Source organism: Lentinus tigrinus (assembly GCF_003813185.1).
Source record: "Lentinus tigrinus ALCF2SS1-7 unplaced genomic scaffold L226scaffold_70, whole genome shotgun sequence".
NCBI classification, from domain to species: domain Eukaryota; kingdom Fungi; phylum Basidiomycota; class Agaricomycetes; order Polyporales; family Polyporaceae; genus Lentinus; species Lentinus tigrinus.
Window position 1 is genome coordinate 47,714 of NW_027137979.1, and position 17,553 is coordinate 65,266.

Below are 17,553 nucleotides of genomic sequence, written 5' to 3' on the forward strand. Positions count from 1 at the left end.
GGGCCCAAACCTTCCAAAGAGAGAAGACTGAGCGCGAGGATGGCGGAGAAGGGCTCAAGGGTGAGGTATGTCGACGGAGAAAGTCACAGTCGTCCGAAGGTGACCAGCTGAGGTCGAACTCAATCCCCGACGACGCCGGGGCCGGTTTATCGGGATTGGTCGACTTGGGAGAGGTAGATGTGCTCCAACGAGGCTCTGTGTAGAACGAAATAGTAGTACGCGCCATCTCGACATTGAGCTACATATTCATAGTCCATAATCAGAGCGTAAGGCCTGGGAGCCGCCAAGACGGCCCTCAAATCTTGTCTTCGGCAATTCGCGTTGGTCACGCTGGCTAAATACGCCTTCTCCACAAGACACGCTGTGTTATTAGATCCATATCTGACACGACGACATACGTACGACATGCTAGAGGACCTTGGTCCTTGGCACCTTGTTAGACACTGACAGAAACGTGATCAGACAGCAAGAGATGTATTCCGGGTGAATCGGACACTGCGAAGGGAGGGGCACGCACAGAGTTTGCCCGCGTCGCGCCATACACACCAGCCCAAGAACAGAACTTCTGCTTGGCGGTGAATAGCCCACAGCGGCTCCAAGCAGCCACTCATCCCCTCCTCTCGAGCAAGACTGGCACCTCCGGGCGCGTCGACACAAAGTAATCCCGGTACTCAGCCTCGTAGCCTCCCGCATCCCACCCCTCGCGCAGCCGCATCTCGTACCGCTGCATTATAGCCGTCACGACCGTGCGCATCTCCTGCATCCCGAGGCCTTTGCCCACGCAGTTCATCGGCCCGTGCGAGAACGCGAGGAACGCACTGTCGTTGTGCGCGAACTCGCTCTCGGCGAGGGTGTGCGCGCCGTGCGAGGTGGACGTGGGGAGGAGCGTGTTCGAGGGCCCGGAAGACTTGCGCGAGGGCGAGGACTCGAAAGAGAGGGAAGGGATCGGTCGCGGGAGCGGCGCGTCGGCGAGCGCGAGCTGTCCGGAGGCGACTAGCCAGCGTTCGGGCCAGAAGGAGTCGGGGAAGGTGAAGTTGCGCGCATCGCGGTGGAGCGAGAAGGGCGGGATCAGGATTGACGTCCCCGGCGGGAGATATCTGCGAACGTTCGTCAGCCAGCACGTCACGAACGACAGGATCGAAATATCGTACAGAGATCCGATAGCCACCCCAGAGGCGTCGTTTGGGACCTTCCGCGGGCTGCTCGTCATGATCGGAGGGTAGAGCCGGGTCGCTTCGTGTCTGTCCAGGGTGCGTCAACCAACGATAATACAAAAGACGAGAAAACGACTCAGCACTCACATCACGGCTTGCAGGTACGTCATGTCGCGGTAGTGCTTCGAATTGAACGCGTCCTCACCCTGTGGGTAGTATTTGTCGACCTCCTCCTGGAGCTTGCGGTACGTCTCCGGATGCGTGAGGAGACAGTGGAAGAGGCTTGTCATCGCGCTCGAGACAGTGTCGGCACCAGCGACGATCGCGAGGATGCCATCGTCTACGAGCTGCTGGAGTGGCGGCTGCGGCTTGTCTGGGAGGTCTTCGTTGTTCTGCGGCGTTACAGTTGTTTAGATTGATGGGATGTAGATGACTCTAACACTGGGACGTACGAGGTAATGGAACAGGTCCGGAGTTGTCGAGCCCTTCTCTATTCTGCGCATCGCGAAATCCTTCCCAAGCTGGAGGAACGCGTCCAATGCCTTCATGGCGGCGGGTATACGCGCCACGTAGAGCCCGAGCCACGGCACCTGAGCCAGAAACGTCGCTGGACTGGGAGGCGTGTCAGCCTCATGTGCAACGGAGTCACGAAGATGAACGTACACAACGCCTTCCTCGATGACGTGCCAGACGTTGGTCTTGTCGCCTTCTTGCAACAGCTCCGATCCGCCACCGAAGCTATTACGATATTAAGAATATCAGCAAACCCCCGCAGACTGGCAGTACCGACACGATTCAAGACACTCACGTCATATCCGACATGAGATCGTAGCTACGCGACCAGTTCAGCATCAGCACCCAACGACTCCACCCGGATACGGCACACTCACCTGAAATAATTGATCCATTTTCCGATGTTCACTACGCCCTTTTGCTCCCCAAGCTGGTCGACGAGTTGATGCGCACGCCGGACGATGAGGTGTTCGAACTCCTTCAGTGCAGCCGGGCCCAGTCCGCGGGTCCACGCGCGTCGACGCCGGATGTGCTCGTCCGTGTCCGCAATGCCGACCATCGGGACGTTCGTCTCAGTGAGCATCGCGCCTACGAAGTCTGTACCAAGAGTGTAAGTACGTCGTCCCCTGGAGGTAAAGAGGGAGGGCAGACGAGAAATGACGGGATTCCTGTGCACACCTGCATCAACGTTCGCGACAAGCCTCAAGTCACCTCCAAAATGTGCACACGATACCAACAAGTCCCGAGTCCCTGAGAGGCTGTGACGAACGAAACTTCGAAGCCTGAGATTCATGGCAATGAGACTACCCTGTCAGAAGAAAGTCATATCCGACGACAGCAGTACCCTGAAACCGGATACGTCGTCTGATCTCCTTGTGCCCGAACACAGAAGCGATAAAGTGCACACAATGCGGATGACTTCGAAGCCGCAGCCCTTGTCTCACATTCGCGGTACACTCGGGCTTGCCAGGGTCATGACGATCCATGAAGACATAATCGCGTCAGCCGCAGCTGCCCGTTCCCAAAACACGGGATAGCCCCATCATACCTGCTCTGTGATTACGGAGCCACTACGCTCCGATGTGCCTTCGCGCTGAGCGACTGTGCTGCAGTACGACAAGTAAGAGATACAAGGCCTGGGCTTGCCGAGAATACCGGCCACACCGAGAAGCAAGCATGACGTCTGGGATACCGGGGCGTCTCGGACGGTCGGGGGTGGAAGAGCGGAGGGTACGTACTGGGACCCTTGCCAACGCCTGAAGAACCCATCAAAGGACCGACTAGGGAGGGGTCTCGGATGGACAGGTTGTTCGGTCCTATTATCGTACGATTGGAAAGGTCAGCACTAGGATCGGACGTTATGGGGTATGTACTACATACCGAAACGGACGATGTCTCCATATTTGTCGTGGAGCCGTTGGAGATACCTAGGCTGCTCGCCGGTCGCGGCGACGGCTGCGTGCCAGAACATGGTTGTGCGGCACCAGAAGGGTCCCGGGTAGGGCCATAGAGGGTGGAAGGGAGAGATGCGGTAGAGAACGACGGATGCGACAAGAGCAGAGAGGTAGGTGAAGTAGTAGGAAAGCAAGCTGTTCGATGCTGGTAGGAGAGTTGTGCGGTAGCCGTCGACGATGACTAGGAGAGTAGGCGGGCCAAGCAACAAGGCAAGGTGAGCAGAGACGCGGTAAGTCTCGCGCGTGCGAAACAGTTGGTGCACAGCCTATCGAAGGAAGAAGAAAGGTCAAGCCGGAGATAGAAGCGAGAAAGTTGAGGGATCCGAGGTACTTACCATGGCCAAGAGAACGAGAGCTGAGGTCGAAGAGAGTAGGACCATCGTGGCGAGTGAGTAGAGAAGGTCGATCGGAGAGAGAACGCGGACGACACAGAACGAGGAGATAATATATATGCTACATAGCCGCAGAAGGTTGTGCCACAGGAGGCAGCACCACAGCGTGTACGTGGGAAGGAAGGGTTGGGCACAGAGCGGCGAGGAAGTTGAGAAGCTCGGGGTTCGGCAAGTTGCTTACCTGCTTCCGACGCAGGACCGGTGCTTACACCAGCACCATACAGAAAACAAAATACCTTTCCAACCGTAGAGTCCCATCGTCGATCCGTACGTGCGTGACGGCTTCCGGGACCAGGTATTTTTGGCGTGTCATACCCGCATGCGCAGCGCTGTAGAGACTTGAGCAGCCGCGCCGGAGAGCGGGTGATGTCGCTCGCTGAAACATAACCGCAATTGATGCTGAGGATGCGGTTCGGCGTTCAAGATGATGGTCGTCGATGAACACAAGTTGAAGTAAGTAAGTAGCTGCGATAGCGTCGTTGTTTGGCCTTGTTAGGATCCCAAGCTGTCGCCCCCAATCGCCTGCCATATTCGGACTCTTGTCTCCTCCGACCATTGCAGCGCTGGCTGGATGCACTTCGAGGTGTGGCCCCCGGTGCATGATACAGAAGCCTCAGGCGGGTCTTGTGTTCCTAGGGGTTACCAGCACGTTTGTGGGTCCATGAGAAACACCGCCGCTCGTGAGCACGTTGGTTAGGGGCGGCTCTGGCATCCCCGGAGTGGACATTTACCATGCCATTTATCTCTGGGCATGCGCACACACTAGTACGATCTGTCAGATGTTCGCTCCTGCTGCCAAGTTCGTCCATATCCAAGCATCTCCGCTCAAACCTTTTCCGAAGTACTGACTGACCATTCGTCTGAGATAAGCGATGTGAGCCAGCTCCGATCCGCCTACTACTTAGTACTGAACCCCGGTACCCTTCAAACGTGATGGCGGCATAACGCATACCCACGCTCATGACCCTGCTCCCTCAAGGCCTCATTGGTCATCGATCATCCCCAGTACGCGCTCTCTTTTCCTCGCCGCCTACGCTCACCCGCTTTCCTCACATCTCTTCTCCCCTTCCCTTCGTCTCAGTCTCGCTTGCGCTCGCAGTCGCTGCCACACCCACAGGGGCACTGGTCTAGGCTATGCAGTCACGTGGGCCCGCCGCCGGGCTGTTCAACTCTTCTCAGCGCGAACTCCCGTCGCTCCTGACAGTTCCAATCGCACTCCTTCCAACTGCCCCTCGACGTCAACGCTTGAGGAGTGACTACGGAGTGCCGATCCCGCGTGGCGATACAGCAGAACTCGGATGTTGATAGGTCCTGTAGAGGTTCGACGATCCCTAACAAGCATCCTCGACCTCGGGACATTGCGCAGCTCTGTCGTGACGTACGAGCCTGAACGCCGCCGTCTATTGCAGATTGTATCCAGGCCTGCATGCCGGTTGCGACACCAACCCTTGCTCGTACCTCCCTTGCGTCTCGACCTCAACATAAGGGGGGATATATGGTTCACGAGTCGTCTTGGTTTCCTTTGTCTCCAAGTCCAAGTCCCGACAGCTGACATTGGTCGTTTCAACAAGTTCTCGTACCGATACCGACTGATGCGTCCATCTTCTCTGACCTACCAGGTAGCAACCGTGTCATGGCCCTCTGTATGAACGAGGACGAGAAAGACGACTCAGCATGCACTGCGGAAATGCCAGTGTCAAGTCAGCATCCAATGTCCTCGCGTCTACGGAGAGGTATATATCCCAGTCTCCCGAGCACAGTTACATTCACCACACCCTGCTTCCTGCTTCCTTACTGGGCCCTCGCCATGGATCCGTCGTGTGCTGGAAGCTTGGCGACGTACGTCGTTGTGTTCGACACCCTCTCGCACAGCCAGCAGTTGATCAATATCGTGATTACGACTGCACTATTCGGTGAGTTGTACCCAGTCTCGCGTGGCACACAGAAGCTGAGGCACGTCTCCAAGCATATCAACGAGCCTCGCCATTGCATCAGTATGCGTCCTCTCGTGAGTCTGCTCCAGTATGTAACGTCAAATCGTTCTCGCATTCACTCGCAGTACTCCTCACCAGCGGGAAGGGCCTCAAGCGACGGTCCGCTGCCCTACAGCTCACCGCAACCCTGGTGCTCTACATATCCACGGCTACATTCACAGGAACAGCACTCCGCGCGACCTTCGCGACTGCGAACCAGGCGCAGGCGGCTGCGGACGCGATTACAAACTGCGACATACAGGCCGTCTTCAACCCTGTTGAGGTATACTCGCTCGGCGATCAGATGATCTGCATCCAGACGGCGACATTGGTTGTTAATGTACGTATCCTCTTCGGATTCTTTGGTGAGCGAGAACGTCTTCTGATATCTGAGATGGTTGGCCCGTGCATTGTAGATCATCATCGGAGATACCATCGTATGGTGGAGAGTGTACGTGCTCTGGCCCGGAATCAAGGCCAGACGCGTCATACTCGGGGTCTCCGCCTTGCTCCTCATGGCGACCTTCAGTACGATCTGCTCCATGGCACTCCTTCGCATCACACCCTACTGACTCGCGTTGCATATAAACCCAGCCTTGAGCGTATTCGACACATGCGGCGCATGCAACCCCCGCCTTTCCATTGTCGTGCAACAGCAGGGATACGGACAACTATTTTCCGGCTCGCAGACGGGTGCGGCGGCGGCGGGTATGTCGCTAGCGACGAACGCCATTGCGACATGCTTCACCGCCTACAGGGCGTGGTACGTTCTGCGTTGACCTTTCATTGCAATTCAAGACCTGAGATGACATGGCTCGAGGATCCACGTTCGGACGTTGAAGGTCTTCGACCGCAGGCTCTCGATGACGAGCACCGAAGAGGTCTTACTTCTGATCGCGGAGTCCGGCTTCGTCTACACCGCGATATGGGTACGGTGCATCGGTACAAGTTCATGCTGTGTTCAGCGCGCTGAAGTACCCGTTGCTCATCAGGTGATAGTCACTATCTGGCAAGTCGGTGAGAACAACCACGATATCTTCGTGCACGACACTGGGGACAACACTTTCTGGGGCATCACGGGCTACTTCGTTAACGGGGGCCTCGTGCCCGTCATCGTGAGTCTCTCTATATGCTGTCCCAGTGCTTTCCTATCCGTCTCCGTCCCAGACCACTTACTCTTCGCATCGTAGGCGATATACCCGATGTTCGTGATTGTGATGGTCGCGCTCAAGCGGCAGCGGGCGACGAGCACGTACATGTTCTCCACACAAATCTTGTCTCAGCCCCCGCTCTCGTCTCCGCCTCCGACCATTGAAGATCATTCCGAGTCTGGGTTTGGGGCTAGTGCTCGTAGTTTGGTAGATGCCTAACGCGGTTCGGAGGTCGCTAGAAGCAGCGCAGTCGGCTGTCTGTTGGAAAAAGTGGGGACTCCGGATAGAGGTTCTTGGGACAATTTTCTTGGAGGTATTGATATTAGGATTATTCACTACGTTCTTGAATAAGTTCCTGTTCTTCCGAACCCCGGGCCTGCGCGCGTCTAGGCCACGTGGTAGAGACACGCTTCAGACGGCGGACCCATCTTCTTTCTCTCTTCTTCATCGCCAATCGAGTCGCAGTAGCACCGGTCTCAGGCTTCAAAGCTCATATATCATTGCCAAAAAAATCTGCAGACAAACCGTTTACGGCCAGTCTTCCTTGGACGCTGGCGGCTGCGGCGCCCGCACTGCCCGCTGCCGCAACCTTGAAGTGATATCTGTCATACGTCTCTGGTAGTGTGGTGGCAATGCGTCGAGCGTAAGGGTATGTCTTCTTTTCTCTAGCGGTCCTTTACCTGACGCTCCAAGATTGAAGTGTAGTTGTAAACGACGAGGTCCTTGGGCGCAGATACCGGGTCCCACTCGGAGTCATGGACAGACAGCCGCGTCACAATTGGCAGTGCCTATCGATCCCGGCACCGAGGCGTCGTTGCCTGTGCATAGAGTAGCTGCTCTTGCCGCTGTTGTGTCGGATACTATATCAATGTTCTTTTTTACCTGACCTCTCTCCCCCATCAGTTCACTCCCCTCCCTTCACCTCCGACGTAAACATTGACATGGACAACGGTTCGGGGCACGCATGGAATCTTGACCAATCGCGCGTAGAGAATGTTGAGAGTATTGCGGGGTCCCTGGCGGACAACGCACGAGCTCTTTACCCGTGGTGGAACAACCTGGGTTATACATTGGTAGAAGCATCCATGCTCACGTGTGCTTTTGGTGGGTATGAGTCCATGTTCCCGGAGCACGTCGTCTTGAGGCTGATTCACTCTTCCTTCCTCAGGTTTCCTCACATTGCTCGCCGCCCGGCTCTCCTACGTCATTGTGTACGTCCGGCTGCTTCCCGTCCTCGTCCAACGCGCTGACCTATTGCTTCCCTGAACAGTTCGCGAAGACTAAAAGACTCGTATCTTACGCTCGCAATATGGATCATCCCTGAATGGCTGACAGCCACTACCAGATGGATGAAGGCACTCTCCAGGATCGCGCAGGAACACGCCCTGCTGGGGATCTATATCCCGGGAATACAAATCGGAATGAATACGATGGCGAGCTGCTTGGCGGGCAAGGACTGCGTACGTGGTCCGAATGCGGACTGGAAGATTATGCCTGCGTACACGGCCCATGGATGCGTCAGCACGGCGTTGCTAGCTACGAACGTGAGTTGCTTCTGTCCCCGCCAGGGCTTGGTGTGTGGTTATTCCCAGCACTAACGACATTCACGTAGGTCCTGATACATGAGGGCGTGCTCTGCGCTCTGGTGTTGTTCATTGTCTTACCCGAGTTCAACAGTGGGAGGGTGCTGAAGGGCATAGTTGTTGCTCCTTTCTTGGCGGCTTGCGGTGAGCATCTTCCTTACCTGTCCAGTCGATCTGGCTCATGCTCTGCTCGTGGGCAGTGTCTGCGATCATAGTTAACGTGAAGAAGGTCTGCCTGCCGGGCGACATCATCCTCGACAGCGGACTTCGGATCCAGGGGGTGTGGGAGATCTTCGAGCCAGGCGCAATAGACCCCACCACAGCGAGCCTCACCAGACTCTCCCATTTGGTCGCGCTCTTTGTTCTCGCGCTGTGGATCTGGTACGTCTGCAAGTCGCGAGCTCTAAGCTCATTGCGCTCGAAAAGCTCTAACTTTGGCTTCTGCCCTACAGGAAACACCGGCAAGGCTTCGTCGCTCAACTGAGCGGCTCTACAGAACAAGGATTCGGATGGGTAAAGCCGCTGCTTGTCATGTACGTGACACCACCCGTAGTCATTGCTGTGCGTCTTTCTCCTCGTTCGTGCTCAACGTCGGACAAGTACTTGACTGAGCCATCCTGTCTTGCAGGCTCTGCAATTCGTTCAGAGAATCTACCACAAGGGAGGGAGTCCGCGGGATGGCCCGATGTGGGCATACGCCCTCTTCTCTGCCGCGTATAGTGTCGTGCCCCCGCTCATGGTGCGTCCGGTTCTGCTCGCAAAAGCGAGTTCATGCTCATGAGACCTCGGACTGACGTTGTGTACGCTAATAGGGCATGTGGCCGGGGCTTGTGATGATCTACCATAGGCTCAAGATGCCGGATAGCATCCTCCCGATAACGCGGGCGAAAGACGACGTCGCAGCACCGACTAACCAGTCCACTGGTATGAAGGTCGACCTCACTACGTCTTCTCCTGAAGGTAAGGACGGCTCGCAACCCTCCGAGAAGTCCTCGGGTCCTTCGTGACAGAATCAGCACACGACTCTGTCCGACTAATATATACCAAAGCGACGATCTGTGTAGATTATACTCGAAAGCATGTCAGTGACATAACGCAAGGTTGATGGACATTGTACTTCTTACCGCAACCGCTCTTCTGACTACGAACAGTCAACGCGCCTCAAGTACGACCGGCAGTTCGGGCTTCGTAGCGACTAAATGGTCACCCGAAACCACTACAGGAACGCACACACAACCATGCGCAGCTCGAGTAGCACGATGTGCTTGCCCGCGCACTTCATTGGTCAGTACGTGAACGCAGACTCGGAGTCGTGCGTGAACGTTCCGGTGAGTTCTTCGAAGCCTGAGCCTGGGCCTGAAGCGGCTTCGAGGGTGGGCAGGGATCAGCAAGTGGGGTGTGCCCCGCAGCGACGAGCCAGCGGTCTGGCTATTATGCGTCAGGGTGCTTAAAGCTGCACGCGTCACGATGGAGGGGACTCCACAGATTGCAAACCAGGGGGTTCCAGGCGGTATCACGCTGAGGGAGTATGCCGGTATCGATCTCTGAATTCAGCACCTGGAAGACGAGTGGGATGATATCGGCTGGCATTCCGGAAAGCTTGTCGAGATATCTCAATTATTCCAACAGGTGCGGCAAGAGTCATGTCAATGGGTTCTTAGTAGAGCAGTAAGTAGAAGACGCCCTGCCCTAAAGTCATTTGTTATCAAGGATTTTGTTGCATTGTCACTCTTTCTCCTACTTACAACTTACGCGCTGCCGAACCTCGAGGTCGTCTCGATGTCTGCTCTGTGTATAACGCCATGTTGCATGATCAACTGCAGTACTACTGATGCCGTTCTAGTAGATTGTAATTGCAAGGGGTAATAATGTCCTCGTCGATTGATTATTGGTACTTTTGATGTAGTATCTTGCCAGCTGGTGCCCGTCGCTTTCCGCCCCCCTTATTTTAGTCAATGTTGTCTGCGTTGGCGCGGCTATTCGGTACGGCGCTCGGCGCCTTCCCTGTCCGCTCCCAGGATGCTTTCCTGTCCGCTCTTTAACACCTCATCCCCTGTCCCCTCTACGACCACGGGGTTTTCTGTACTGCACTTTTACAGCCTTGTAGGTACTGTAAAAAATAGGTATACACACTCTTGCCTCATTGCGCTGCCAATATGACCTCATTGACTGTGGGCTCTGTTGGCGCCCGCCCGCCACACTCTGCCTGCCTGATATGGCCAAGAGAGCTAAGACATTGGTGGTCCTGAAGTCCACCTGACCTCCGCTATGTCCTACTCACTTCTCTTACTGTGCAATAGTGCAGGTGAGTGTGTTTTTATGTGATGAGGTGGTAATCATAGTCGGCCATGGAACCGCGCATTTGGTTCTACCGCGCTGAAACAATACGAGCCGATGATCGCGAGGCGGACACGGCAGCTGTTGGACAAGCTGGCAGAGCAGGAGAACATTGTATCACTGGGGAAATGGCTGAACTATTTCTCGTGAGTTTATGCCTCTGCATCATATGCGTAGTGGGTTTGAACTGACACCATTATCTGGTCCTGTAGGTACGACTTCATGTGCGACATGAGGTGCGTCCTCTAGTGCTTGTGGATTCTCTTACCGACCCTCACATGCTCATGCGCTCTACAGCTTTGGTGGAGGCTCGGAACTCCTGCGAGACGGAGACGCGAACAACATCTGGGCCCTTCTCGACCAAGGAGTCATGTTCGTATCTTTGTATGCTTCGTCTTTTGCAAGGCGCATTCTCACTCTTGCATCTCTGATGTGTAGCTTGGGAGCCTTCTTCTTGCATCTCCCATGGCTCGGACCATATGTCGGCAGTATCCCTGGCGCCGCGGGACCTTTCAGCACGCTCATGGCACGTGCATGGAGGTTTGCAGTCGCTCGCGTAGAGCGCGGGACTTCGATGCGGGACCTCTTCCACTACCTCGTACGTTACTAATATTATACTTTTCCTCTGCTTCATCTATCCGTCCACGTGTTGATTGTGCTGTGGACGTTTACGCTGCGGTTTACAGAACAATGAAGACCTCCCGGACAAGCCTCCCCCGCCAACCAAACAGCTCGTCGATGACAGTATCCTCGCGATCGTCGCTGGGGCGGACACGACCTCCGGTGCCATGCTCAGCATCATATTTTGCCTAGCGACGCACCCCGATGCCTATGCGAAGTTACAGGCGGAGGTGGACAAGTTCTTCCCTCCTGAAGAGGACGTCCTCGCTGTGCCAGAATTTCGGGAGATGCATCATCTCAATGCTGTCATGTGCGTTCCATGTGTTCTGATGCATGACAGACTGAGGGGCCTGACGTCTCTTGCATAACGTAGAAACGAAGCACTGCGACTCTACCCTCCTGCACCCGGCAGAGGCCAACGCAAAGTCCCAGCAGACGCGAACCCGGTAGTTGTCGGGTCACTGTCCGTCTTCTTTTCATATACTCTTCCGCATGTCTGACGCGTTTCTCTTTATGCAGAGTCATTCCACCGGGGACGTCCTTCTGGCTGCACATCTACTCCCTCCATCGCGATACCCGCAACTTCACGCACCCTGACGCATTCTGGCCAGACCGCTGGCTCGTCGCTTCAGGTCGCATCGCTCTCGCCGACGCCCTTCCTCCTACTTCAGTCCTAGCCCCGAGCTCACCCCCGCAGCCCCCGAGGCCCTCCTCAGACCGTTCACATACCCGCACGCCTTTGCAGGATTTCACGCACAACGAGTCCGCGTTCCTCCCGTTCTCGCACGGCCCAATGAACTGCGCAGGAAAGAATCTCGCGCTCCTTGAGCTGCGCATGGTCGTGTGTGCGATTATGCAGCGGTTCCGGGTCACGCTTGCGGAAGGCTGGGATGTAAGGGAGTACGAGAGGCAGTTCAAGGATCACTTTGTCGCTGCACGGCCGGAGGTACCGGTCGTGCTCAAGGCACGGTGATCGCTTCAAGGGCAAGGAGTAAGGGCGAATACAAGATGGTTGGTGCGTCTGCGTGCTCAGGATATCGTACATGTACAATAGAGTATACAATCATAGGTAATAACGGTTCTTATCACAAGGCAAGAAGAGTTCGCTCTTCAGCGTACTGACTACCAGCGCGGACGCAGCTCAACAGGCAAGTCTGGCCTCGTTGCGTTGAAGTAATCCTTGTATCCCCGCTCAAACAAGGACGCGTCCCAACCCTCCCGCAGCCGCATCTCGAACTTCTGCAGCAGCCCCGTCACAACTGTCCGCATCTCGAGCATCGCCAAGCCCTTCCCTGCGCAATTCATCGGCCCATAGGAGAACGGGATGTACGCGAGTTCATTATGGATGAACTCTGGTTCGACATCTTGTCCGATGATGGCCTTCTCGGTTCCGGAAGAGGAATAGCACGGGGAATGGGACGACGGGAGGCGAGCATCCGAGAGGTCGAGATGACCGGACGCGATGAGCCACCTTTCAGGCCAGAATGAGAGCGGGGAGGTGAAGTTGCGAGCGTCGCGTTGCAGGCACCATGGTGGCATCCAGTAGGCTGTTCCCGGCGGTATACGTCTAAAGTATGGAAGTCAGACAGACGATGTCTCGAGCAAGGCAAACTGGGGACGGCTTACACGGAACCGATTACTACTGGAGGGGAGTCGTGCGGTACCCGGCGCTCACCGCCTCCCGGAACTGGTGGGTAGAGTCGAAGTGCTTCGTTGCTTTTCGAGTAGCCGTTAGCTGGTAACGATGATCCTAGTATTAGTCTTACATCACTGCTTGCAAGTAAGGCATGTTCCGGTGGTCCTTGGTCGAATACGCATCTTCTCCCGGAGGATAGTACATATCGATCTCTGCTTGCAGCGTAGCGTAGACCTCTGGGTGCGTCAAGACACAGAAGAAGATGTTGGTCAGTGCAACGGACGTGGTGTCCGACCCGGCGACAACAGCAAGGATGCCATCATCAATCAGTTGTCGGGTGGTTGGGGCCTCCTTGTTTGGAAGGTCTTCGTTGTTCTGCGACAGGGGGAGTCAGCACACATACGGAAGAGAGGTACATAGACGTACGAGATAATGGAAGAGGTCGCGCGTTTGAGACCCTCTAGCGACGCGCTTTCTCGCAAAGGCCGCGCCGCTGGCTAGGAGCTTATTGAGGGGACCAGCGGCACCAGGTATGTAGCCGATGTAGATACTGAGCCACGGGACGTGCCCGAGGAACGTTGCAATTCTGCGTGACGTATAATAGTCGGCGAGCAAAAATTAGGCTTGCCGGAGTGAACAGACACACCTCATTCCATCGTCGATAATACCCCATACGTTGTTCCTGTCGCCATCTCGTAACAGCTCGGAGCCTCCGCCAAATCTGCAAGTAAATAGTGAGCCAGACAAACACTGCAGATAGCCTCAACGACTCACGCCATGTCGGACATGAAGTCGTAGCTAAATACATATCTGCATTAGCCTATGTGTCGGGGTACTAGATGTGAGTAATACGCACCCGAAGTAGTTGAGCCACCGCCCCAGAACAACCTCTCCACTCTGCTCTTGCAGCCGCTCCGCCAGCTGCCTAGCTCGCTTCGCTACGATCACTTCGTACTCCTTCAGTGCTCCAGGTCCCAGACCTCGAGTCCAGGGTCGGCGCCGGCGGAGGTGCAGCTCTGGGTCCGGGATCCCGACCATGGGGAGGTTCTTGTAGGTTAACGACCCTCCTATCCAACCTGCATGTTTGCAGCATCGTCAGCATGGTTGCGCCGTGTACGAGGACGCATGTAAGACGCACCAGGCCCCTTGGGGGCGCCCGAGGGACCGAGAAGTGCAGGAATCAGGGACGGATCGGTAGTCAAGAGCTCATTCGGGCCTTCATGGTGCAGACTCGGATTAGTCACTATGTCGCATAGATGAGGTGGTTCGGTGTACAGTCGACTCACCGGTCCGTACAATGTCTCCGTACCTGCGTCGGAGCGCATCGAAGTGTCTGCAACGGTTCCCCGCAACTGCTATGCACGCAGAGACGAAGTGCGAGGACCGCCGCAAGTACGGTCCGGGATAGCGCGAGAGCGGATGGACAGGAGACAGTCGGTAGAGGATGATTGAAGTTCCTAGGCCGATGATGTATCGGAGGAAGATTATGGGAATAAAACCCGGGGCTGGCGAATCTGACCAGGAAGAGGCAACGAGTGCAGCAACCAAGGGCGGAGCCAACAAGAGAACAGCATGCACGCTAGGGTAGTATGTATCGTAGCGGCGGAATGCCTGGTGCGCTATCTGCAGCAACGTGTCAGTACAATGATCATGGCAAATGCGAATACCGATACATACTGAGGCTGCAGCGAGAGTGAGAACCACTTCCCACTTCTCAAGATCCATGCTTTGGCTTGTTCTGGAATGCGAGAATGATGCAACGGTCTTGGCCCAGTCTTGGGAGAGTGACTGGTGATTGGAAGAATTCATTAGCTCTGCTCGCAGTACAAAAGCAACACTGCTCCGGCGACAGAAAGTTCTACGACGCGGCGAGCAACATTCATGGAGCTAGGTTCACAGATACTGGTTCCTTTCGCCCGTGTTATCCACGATGCGCCAGCGGCGCTTGGGAACATAACGTGAGCCGCGGATCCTCCAGAAGGCTGAACGCCGAACCTTGCATCCCGGAGTTGTCCAGAACGTTGAATCGACGCAGTACACACCTTGGATAACTACCTACACAGACGACCTCTCTACTCCAAGCATTGAGCATGCAGCGACGCAAGAGTCAGAGTCAGACAAACAGTTGGTGGAGGTGGTGGGAATGAGAGAAGATGGATGGCGTCTATTGTGCGAACCCGCAACGACAGGTGACAGGGGTCGGGTTGACCATGCCTACCTTGGAAGCCCCATCTCCAGGTCCGACGGCCTGCGCCATTCCATACATCAGAGCGGTCGTTCTCCACCTTCCGCCCACTCGGAAAATGTATAGCGATGGTACCTACCTTGTTCCCCCCCGGGTAACTTGAAGGATTCAACCAGTCCAGTGGAACACGCAGTCACCAGTCGGAGGATCCATATAGCCTCGCATGGGTTACAGACCTGAAGGGTTCTCGGGGACCTGATATCCATCTCCTCCAGAAGACGACAGATCGACCTTGACATCCGACGGAGGACTTGGCGTCAGGTGTATGTCCTCTTTCCCCTGCGTTACGGGGAGGATGTTCTCGGGCATCGTCAACCTCCAGCATATCATCGCGACACCTGGCCACATCCCCTGCGAATACCGCGGGCCGTCAGACAATTTCCGAGGCCCAACGCGCGAAATCGCCGAACGCACCATGAGTGGAGGCAAGGAGCTGTACGCTGTGGCGAAGAGGAAGTATGCCCAGATCGGGCCGTCCACGCCTCTGTTGTACGTTTGGCTGAGGTAGTTCAGTCCCTACGTCGCTCATGCGTTAGTCCCCGCAGAGAAAAAGGAACTCTACTACCAGGTACACACGGTGATGACGGCGGGTGGGACGGCACACACGATAAGCAGTGGTCGGATCCAGGAGTACCCGTTCTCCGTCGATCCGTTCAGCTGCGCGACGAACGCGTTCCGGTACTTCCTGCGAGATAGAACATCCGTGCAAATCAGAAAACAGGACTTCTCAGCCCGTGTCAGCGAGACGGGGATACCCACCAAACCCATAGTGCGAGAACGGCAAGTGTGACCATGTGTGAAAGGTTCGTGAGCTTTGCGGTGGTAGGGTCAATGCCGTGCGGGTCGAAGATTTCCCACTCGCGCTTGATGCGGAATCCGGTCTCAGTTATGATGTCTCCTGGGAAGCACACCTTCTGCACGTTGAGCACAGCGGAGACTGCAAAGGCGAAAAAGAAAGTAGTATTAGTAGTAAAAGGAAGAAGCCAGATGAGAAAGAAACGCACCGCAGGCGGCGAGGAATGGCGCAACGACAACGCCCCGAATCATTTTCCTGAGGTTGTGCTCGGGGAGGATGAAGAACAGAACGAGTGCGCAGAGCACGCCCTCTTGTATCAGCACCTAATCGTATCGGACCTCGCGGTCAGTACTCATCAAGTCCAGGGAGTCAGATTCTACTCACGTTTCCCGTGAGCAAAGCCGTACCAACACATCCATGGCCCGTGTATATTGGCTTGTGCTGCGGCTCAACGGCGCCACGTATACAGTTCGAGCCGACGAGGCAGCTCGATAGGGCGTCCGTCCCGGTGCAAACTGTAGGGATGTAGCTCCCTAAGACGGCATATTCCTGCGCGGCCCTCGAGATCGCTGTAATCCATGTTGTCGCAGCCGTGACCCACTCAGGGATGACCCAGATGCCGAGGGTAAGGTATGAGTCGCGCAATCGCCGTGATCTGGTGGTGCGAGCGGTTCAGCAGATTGAATTGGGCGCCAAGCGCAGACTCGGACGGGAATTCGAATTGACGTACATGACAAGGTAGGAGAGCACGGCGGTGAGAAAGGTCAGGAAGCCTGTATGCAGTAGAACAGATTTAGCGTGCTGCTCTGAAGATGACGCCCACCCTACGCACCAAGAGCAAGCGTCAGCAATGTCACGTCCATCAATGTTCGCCCAAGAAAATGCCACCATGGGTCCAGAGCTCTCGCATTGTCTACCATGGACGCCGCAATACTCTCAATCACCTCGACGGGGCATCGAGGTCCCATGCGTAACCAAAGCCCATAGCAACGCCCGAGCAGAGTGAGAAAGTGATGAGTGTCGGGAAGAAAGCACGGGAGAGCCACGGTATAGTGCACTGAATGTATTTGACAGAGCTTGGTACATATGGCAGTATGCGCATAACAACGCACTCGGTGCCGCAAATTTTGATGTTCAGGCACAGCCAGGGAGCGCCGCGGCATCTGAGAGAAAAGCTTAAGTATATGACTAGCGCACGCCGGCGGTCACTAGTCACTGTCAGATCCGGCAACACCGTTCGTAGTGCACCCGGACTTGACCGCATCCGATCGCGAAATGCGAGGTGCGCCAGCAGATTTCCAGTTCAGTACGAAGTTCGAGTTCGAGCCAGCCTGCAGAATCATCATCATGAAGAAGATAGACTTCTGGTGGGGAAGAGAGCTGTGTTCTGCCAAGCCGGACGGGGATGAGTCGACAGATCGCTCTTGACATGTCACGCACACGTGCCAACGGATCTGATTCTGTCAAGACGACTCTTCAGGACACTTGTATGGCAACACGACAGGATGAACGCAGGATGAACGCAACTGCATTCTGCGAGCTACAATGCCGGGCAAGATATCATACAGGCAGACAGTCGACTTACCCAACCGGGGTGTCGTTCCACACCACGAGTTTTGCGACTGTGACGAGTCGCGACCGCCGTCAAGGTTCGCGGGGGACTTCTCTGCCTAGGAGCTCGTCTTCCTTTGACAACCT

The 17,553-nt window shown here is 55.6% G+C and overlaps 6 protein-coding genes across 6 annotated transcripts; 3 read left to right on the forward strand and 3 right to left on the reverse strand.

The window, feature by feature from the left end:
- Positions 1–350: 350 nt before the first annotated feature.
- L226DRAFT_540902 (high nitrogen upregulated cytochrome P450 monooxygenase 2) lies at positions 351–3,933 on the reverse strand. The gene is given in 15 exon segments (XM_067681963.1): positions 351–417; positions 608–1,097; positions 1,152–1,241; positions 1,302–1,546; positions 1,607–1,766; positions 1,818–1,892; positions 1,963–1,986; positions 2,045–2,264; positions 2,906–2,983; positions 3,048–3,387; positions 3,457–3,524; positions 3,570–3,727; positions 3,784–3,813; positions 3,829–3,870; positions 3,883–3,933. The coding sequence occupies 10 exon segments, from the start codon at positions 3,457–3,459 to the stop codon at positions 608–610; spliced, it is 1,725 nt and encodes a 574-aa protein (XP_067528779.1). The 5' UTR covers positions 3,460–3,524; positions 3,570–3,727; positions 3,784–3,813; positions 3,829–3,870; positions 3,883–3,933; the 3' UTR covers positions 351–417.
- A 1,321-nt stretch (positions 3,934–5,254) lies between these two features.
- Positions 5,255–6,856, forward strand: L226DRAFT_564025 (uncharacterized protein; the record flags this gene model as incomplete). The annotated part of the gene is made up of 7 exons (XM_067683606.1): positions 5,255–5,426; positions 5,573–5,826; positions 5,903–6,014; positions 6,081–6,249; positions 6,307–6,415; positions 6,479–6,601; positions 6,677–6,856. Exons 1-7 carry the CDS (start codon positions 5,321–5,323, stop codon positions 6,854–6,856), a joined length of 1,053 nt encoding a protein of 350 aa, XP_067528780.1. The 5' UTR covers positions 5,255–5,320.
- Positions 6,857–7,548: 692 nt separating this feature from the next.
- L226DRAFT_564026 (uncharacterized protein) lies at positions 7,549–9,321 on the forward strand. The gene is made up of 8 exons (XM_067683607.1): positions 7,549–7,741; positions 7,806–7,848; positions 7,908–8,181; positions 8,250–8,364; positions 8,421–8,601; positions 8,673–8,781; positions 8,849–8,959; positions 9,033–9,321. The coding sequence occupies exons 1-8, from the start codon at positions 7,579–7,581 to the stop codon at positions 9,225–9,227; spliced, it is 1,191 nt and encodes a 396-aa protein (XP_067528781.1). The 5' UTR covers positions 7,549–7,578; the 3' UTR covers positions 9,228–9,321.
- A 1,167-nt stretch (positions 9,322–10,488) lies between these two features.
- On the forward strand, positions 10,489–12,151 carry L226DRAFT_564027 (cytochrome P450; the record flags this gene model as incomplete). Its single annotated transcript, XM_067683608.1, has 8 exons — positions 10,489–10,525; positions 10,550–10,703; positions 10,770–10,793; positions 10,855–10,929; positions 10,996–11,155; positions 11,244–11,488; positions 11,552–11,641; positions 11,698–12,151. 8 exons carry the CDS (start codon positions 10,489–10,491, stop codon positions 12,149–12,151), a joined length of 1,239 nt encoding a protein of 412 aa, XP_067528782.1.
- Positions 12,116–14,977, reverse strand: L226DRAFT_540912 (high nitrogen upregulated cytochrome P450 monooxygenase 2). Its single transcript, XM_067681964.1, has 11 exons — positions 14,857–14,977; positions 14,492–14,602; positions 14,101–14,437; positions 13,953–14,030; positions 13,671–13,890; positions 13,589–13,612; positions 13,461–13,535; positions 13,241–13,400; positions 12,945–13,189; positions 12,805–12,894; positions 12,116–12,745 (listed from the first exon to the last, which is right to left on the reverse strand). Exons 2-11 carry the CDS (start codon positions 14,537–14,539, stop codon positions 12,301–12,303), a joined length of 1,722 nt encoding a protein of 573 aa, XP_067528783.1. The 5' UTR covers positions 14,540–14,602; positions 14,857–14,977; the 3' UTR covers positions 12,116–12,300.
- A 55-nt stretch (positions 14,978–15,032) lies between these two features.
- L226DRAFT_617685 (uncharacterized protein) lies at positions 15,033–16,892 on the reverse strand. Its single transcript, XM_067687072.1, has 9 exons — positions 16,688–16,892; positions 16,586–16,628; positions 16,240–16,510; positions 16,064–16,178; positions 15,819–15,996; positions 15,636–15,744; positions 15,474–15,575; positions 15,139–15,410; positions 15,033–15,062 (listed from the first exon to the last, which is right to left on the reverse strand). Exons 1-8 carry the CDS (start codon positions 16,821–16,823, stop codon positions 15,228–15,230), a joined length of 1,137 nt encoding a protein of 378 aa, XP_067528784.1. The 5' UTR covers positions 16,824–16,892; the 3' UTR covers positions 15,033–15,062; positions 15,139–15,227.
- Positions 16,893–17,553: the final 661 nt, after the last annotated feature.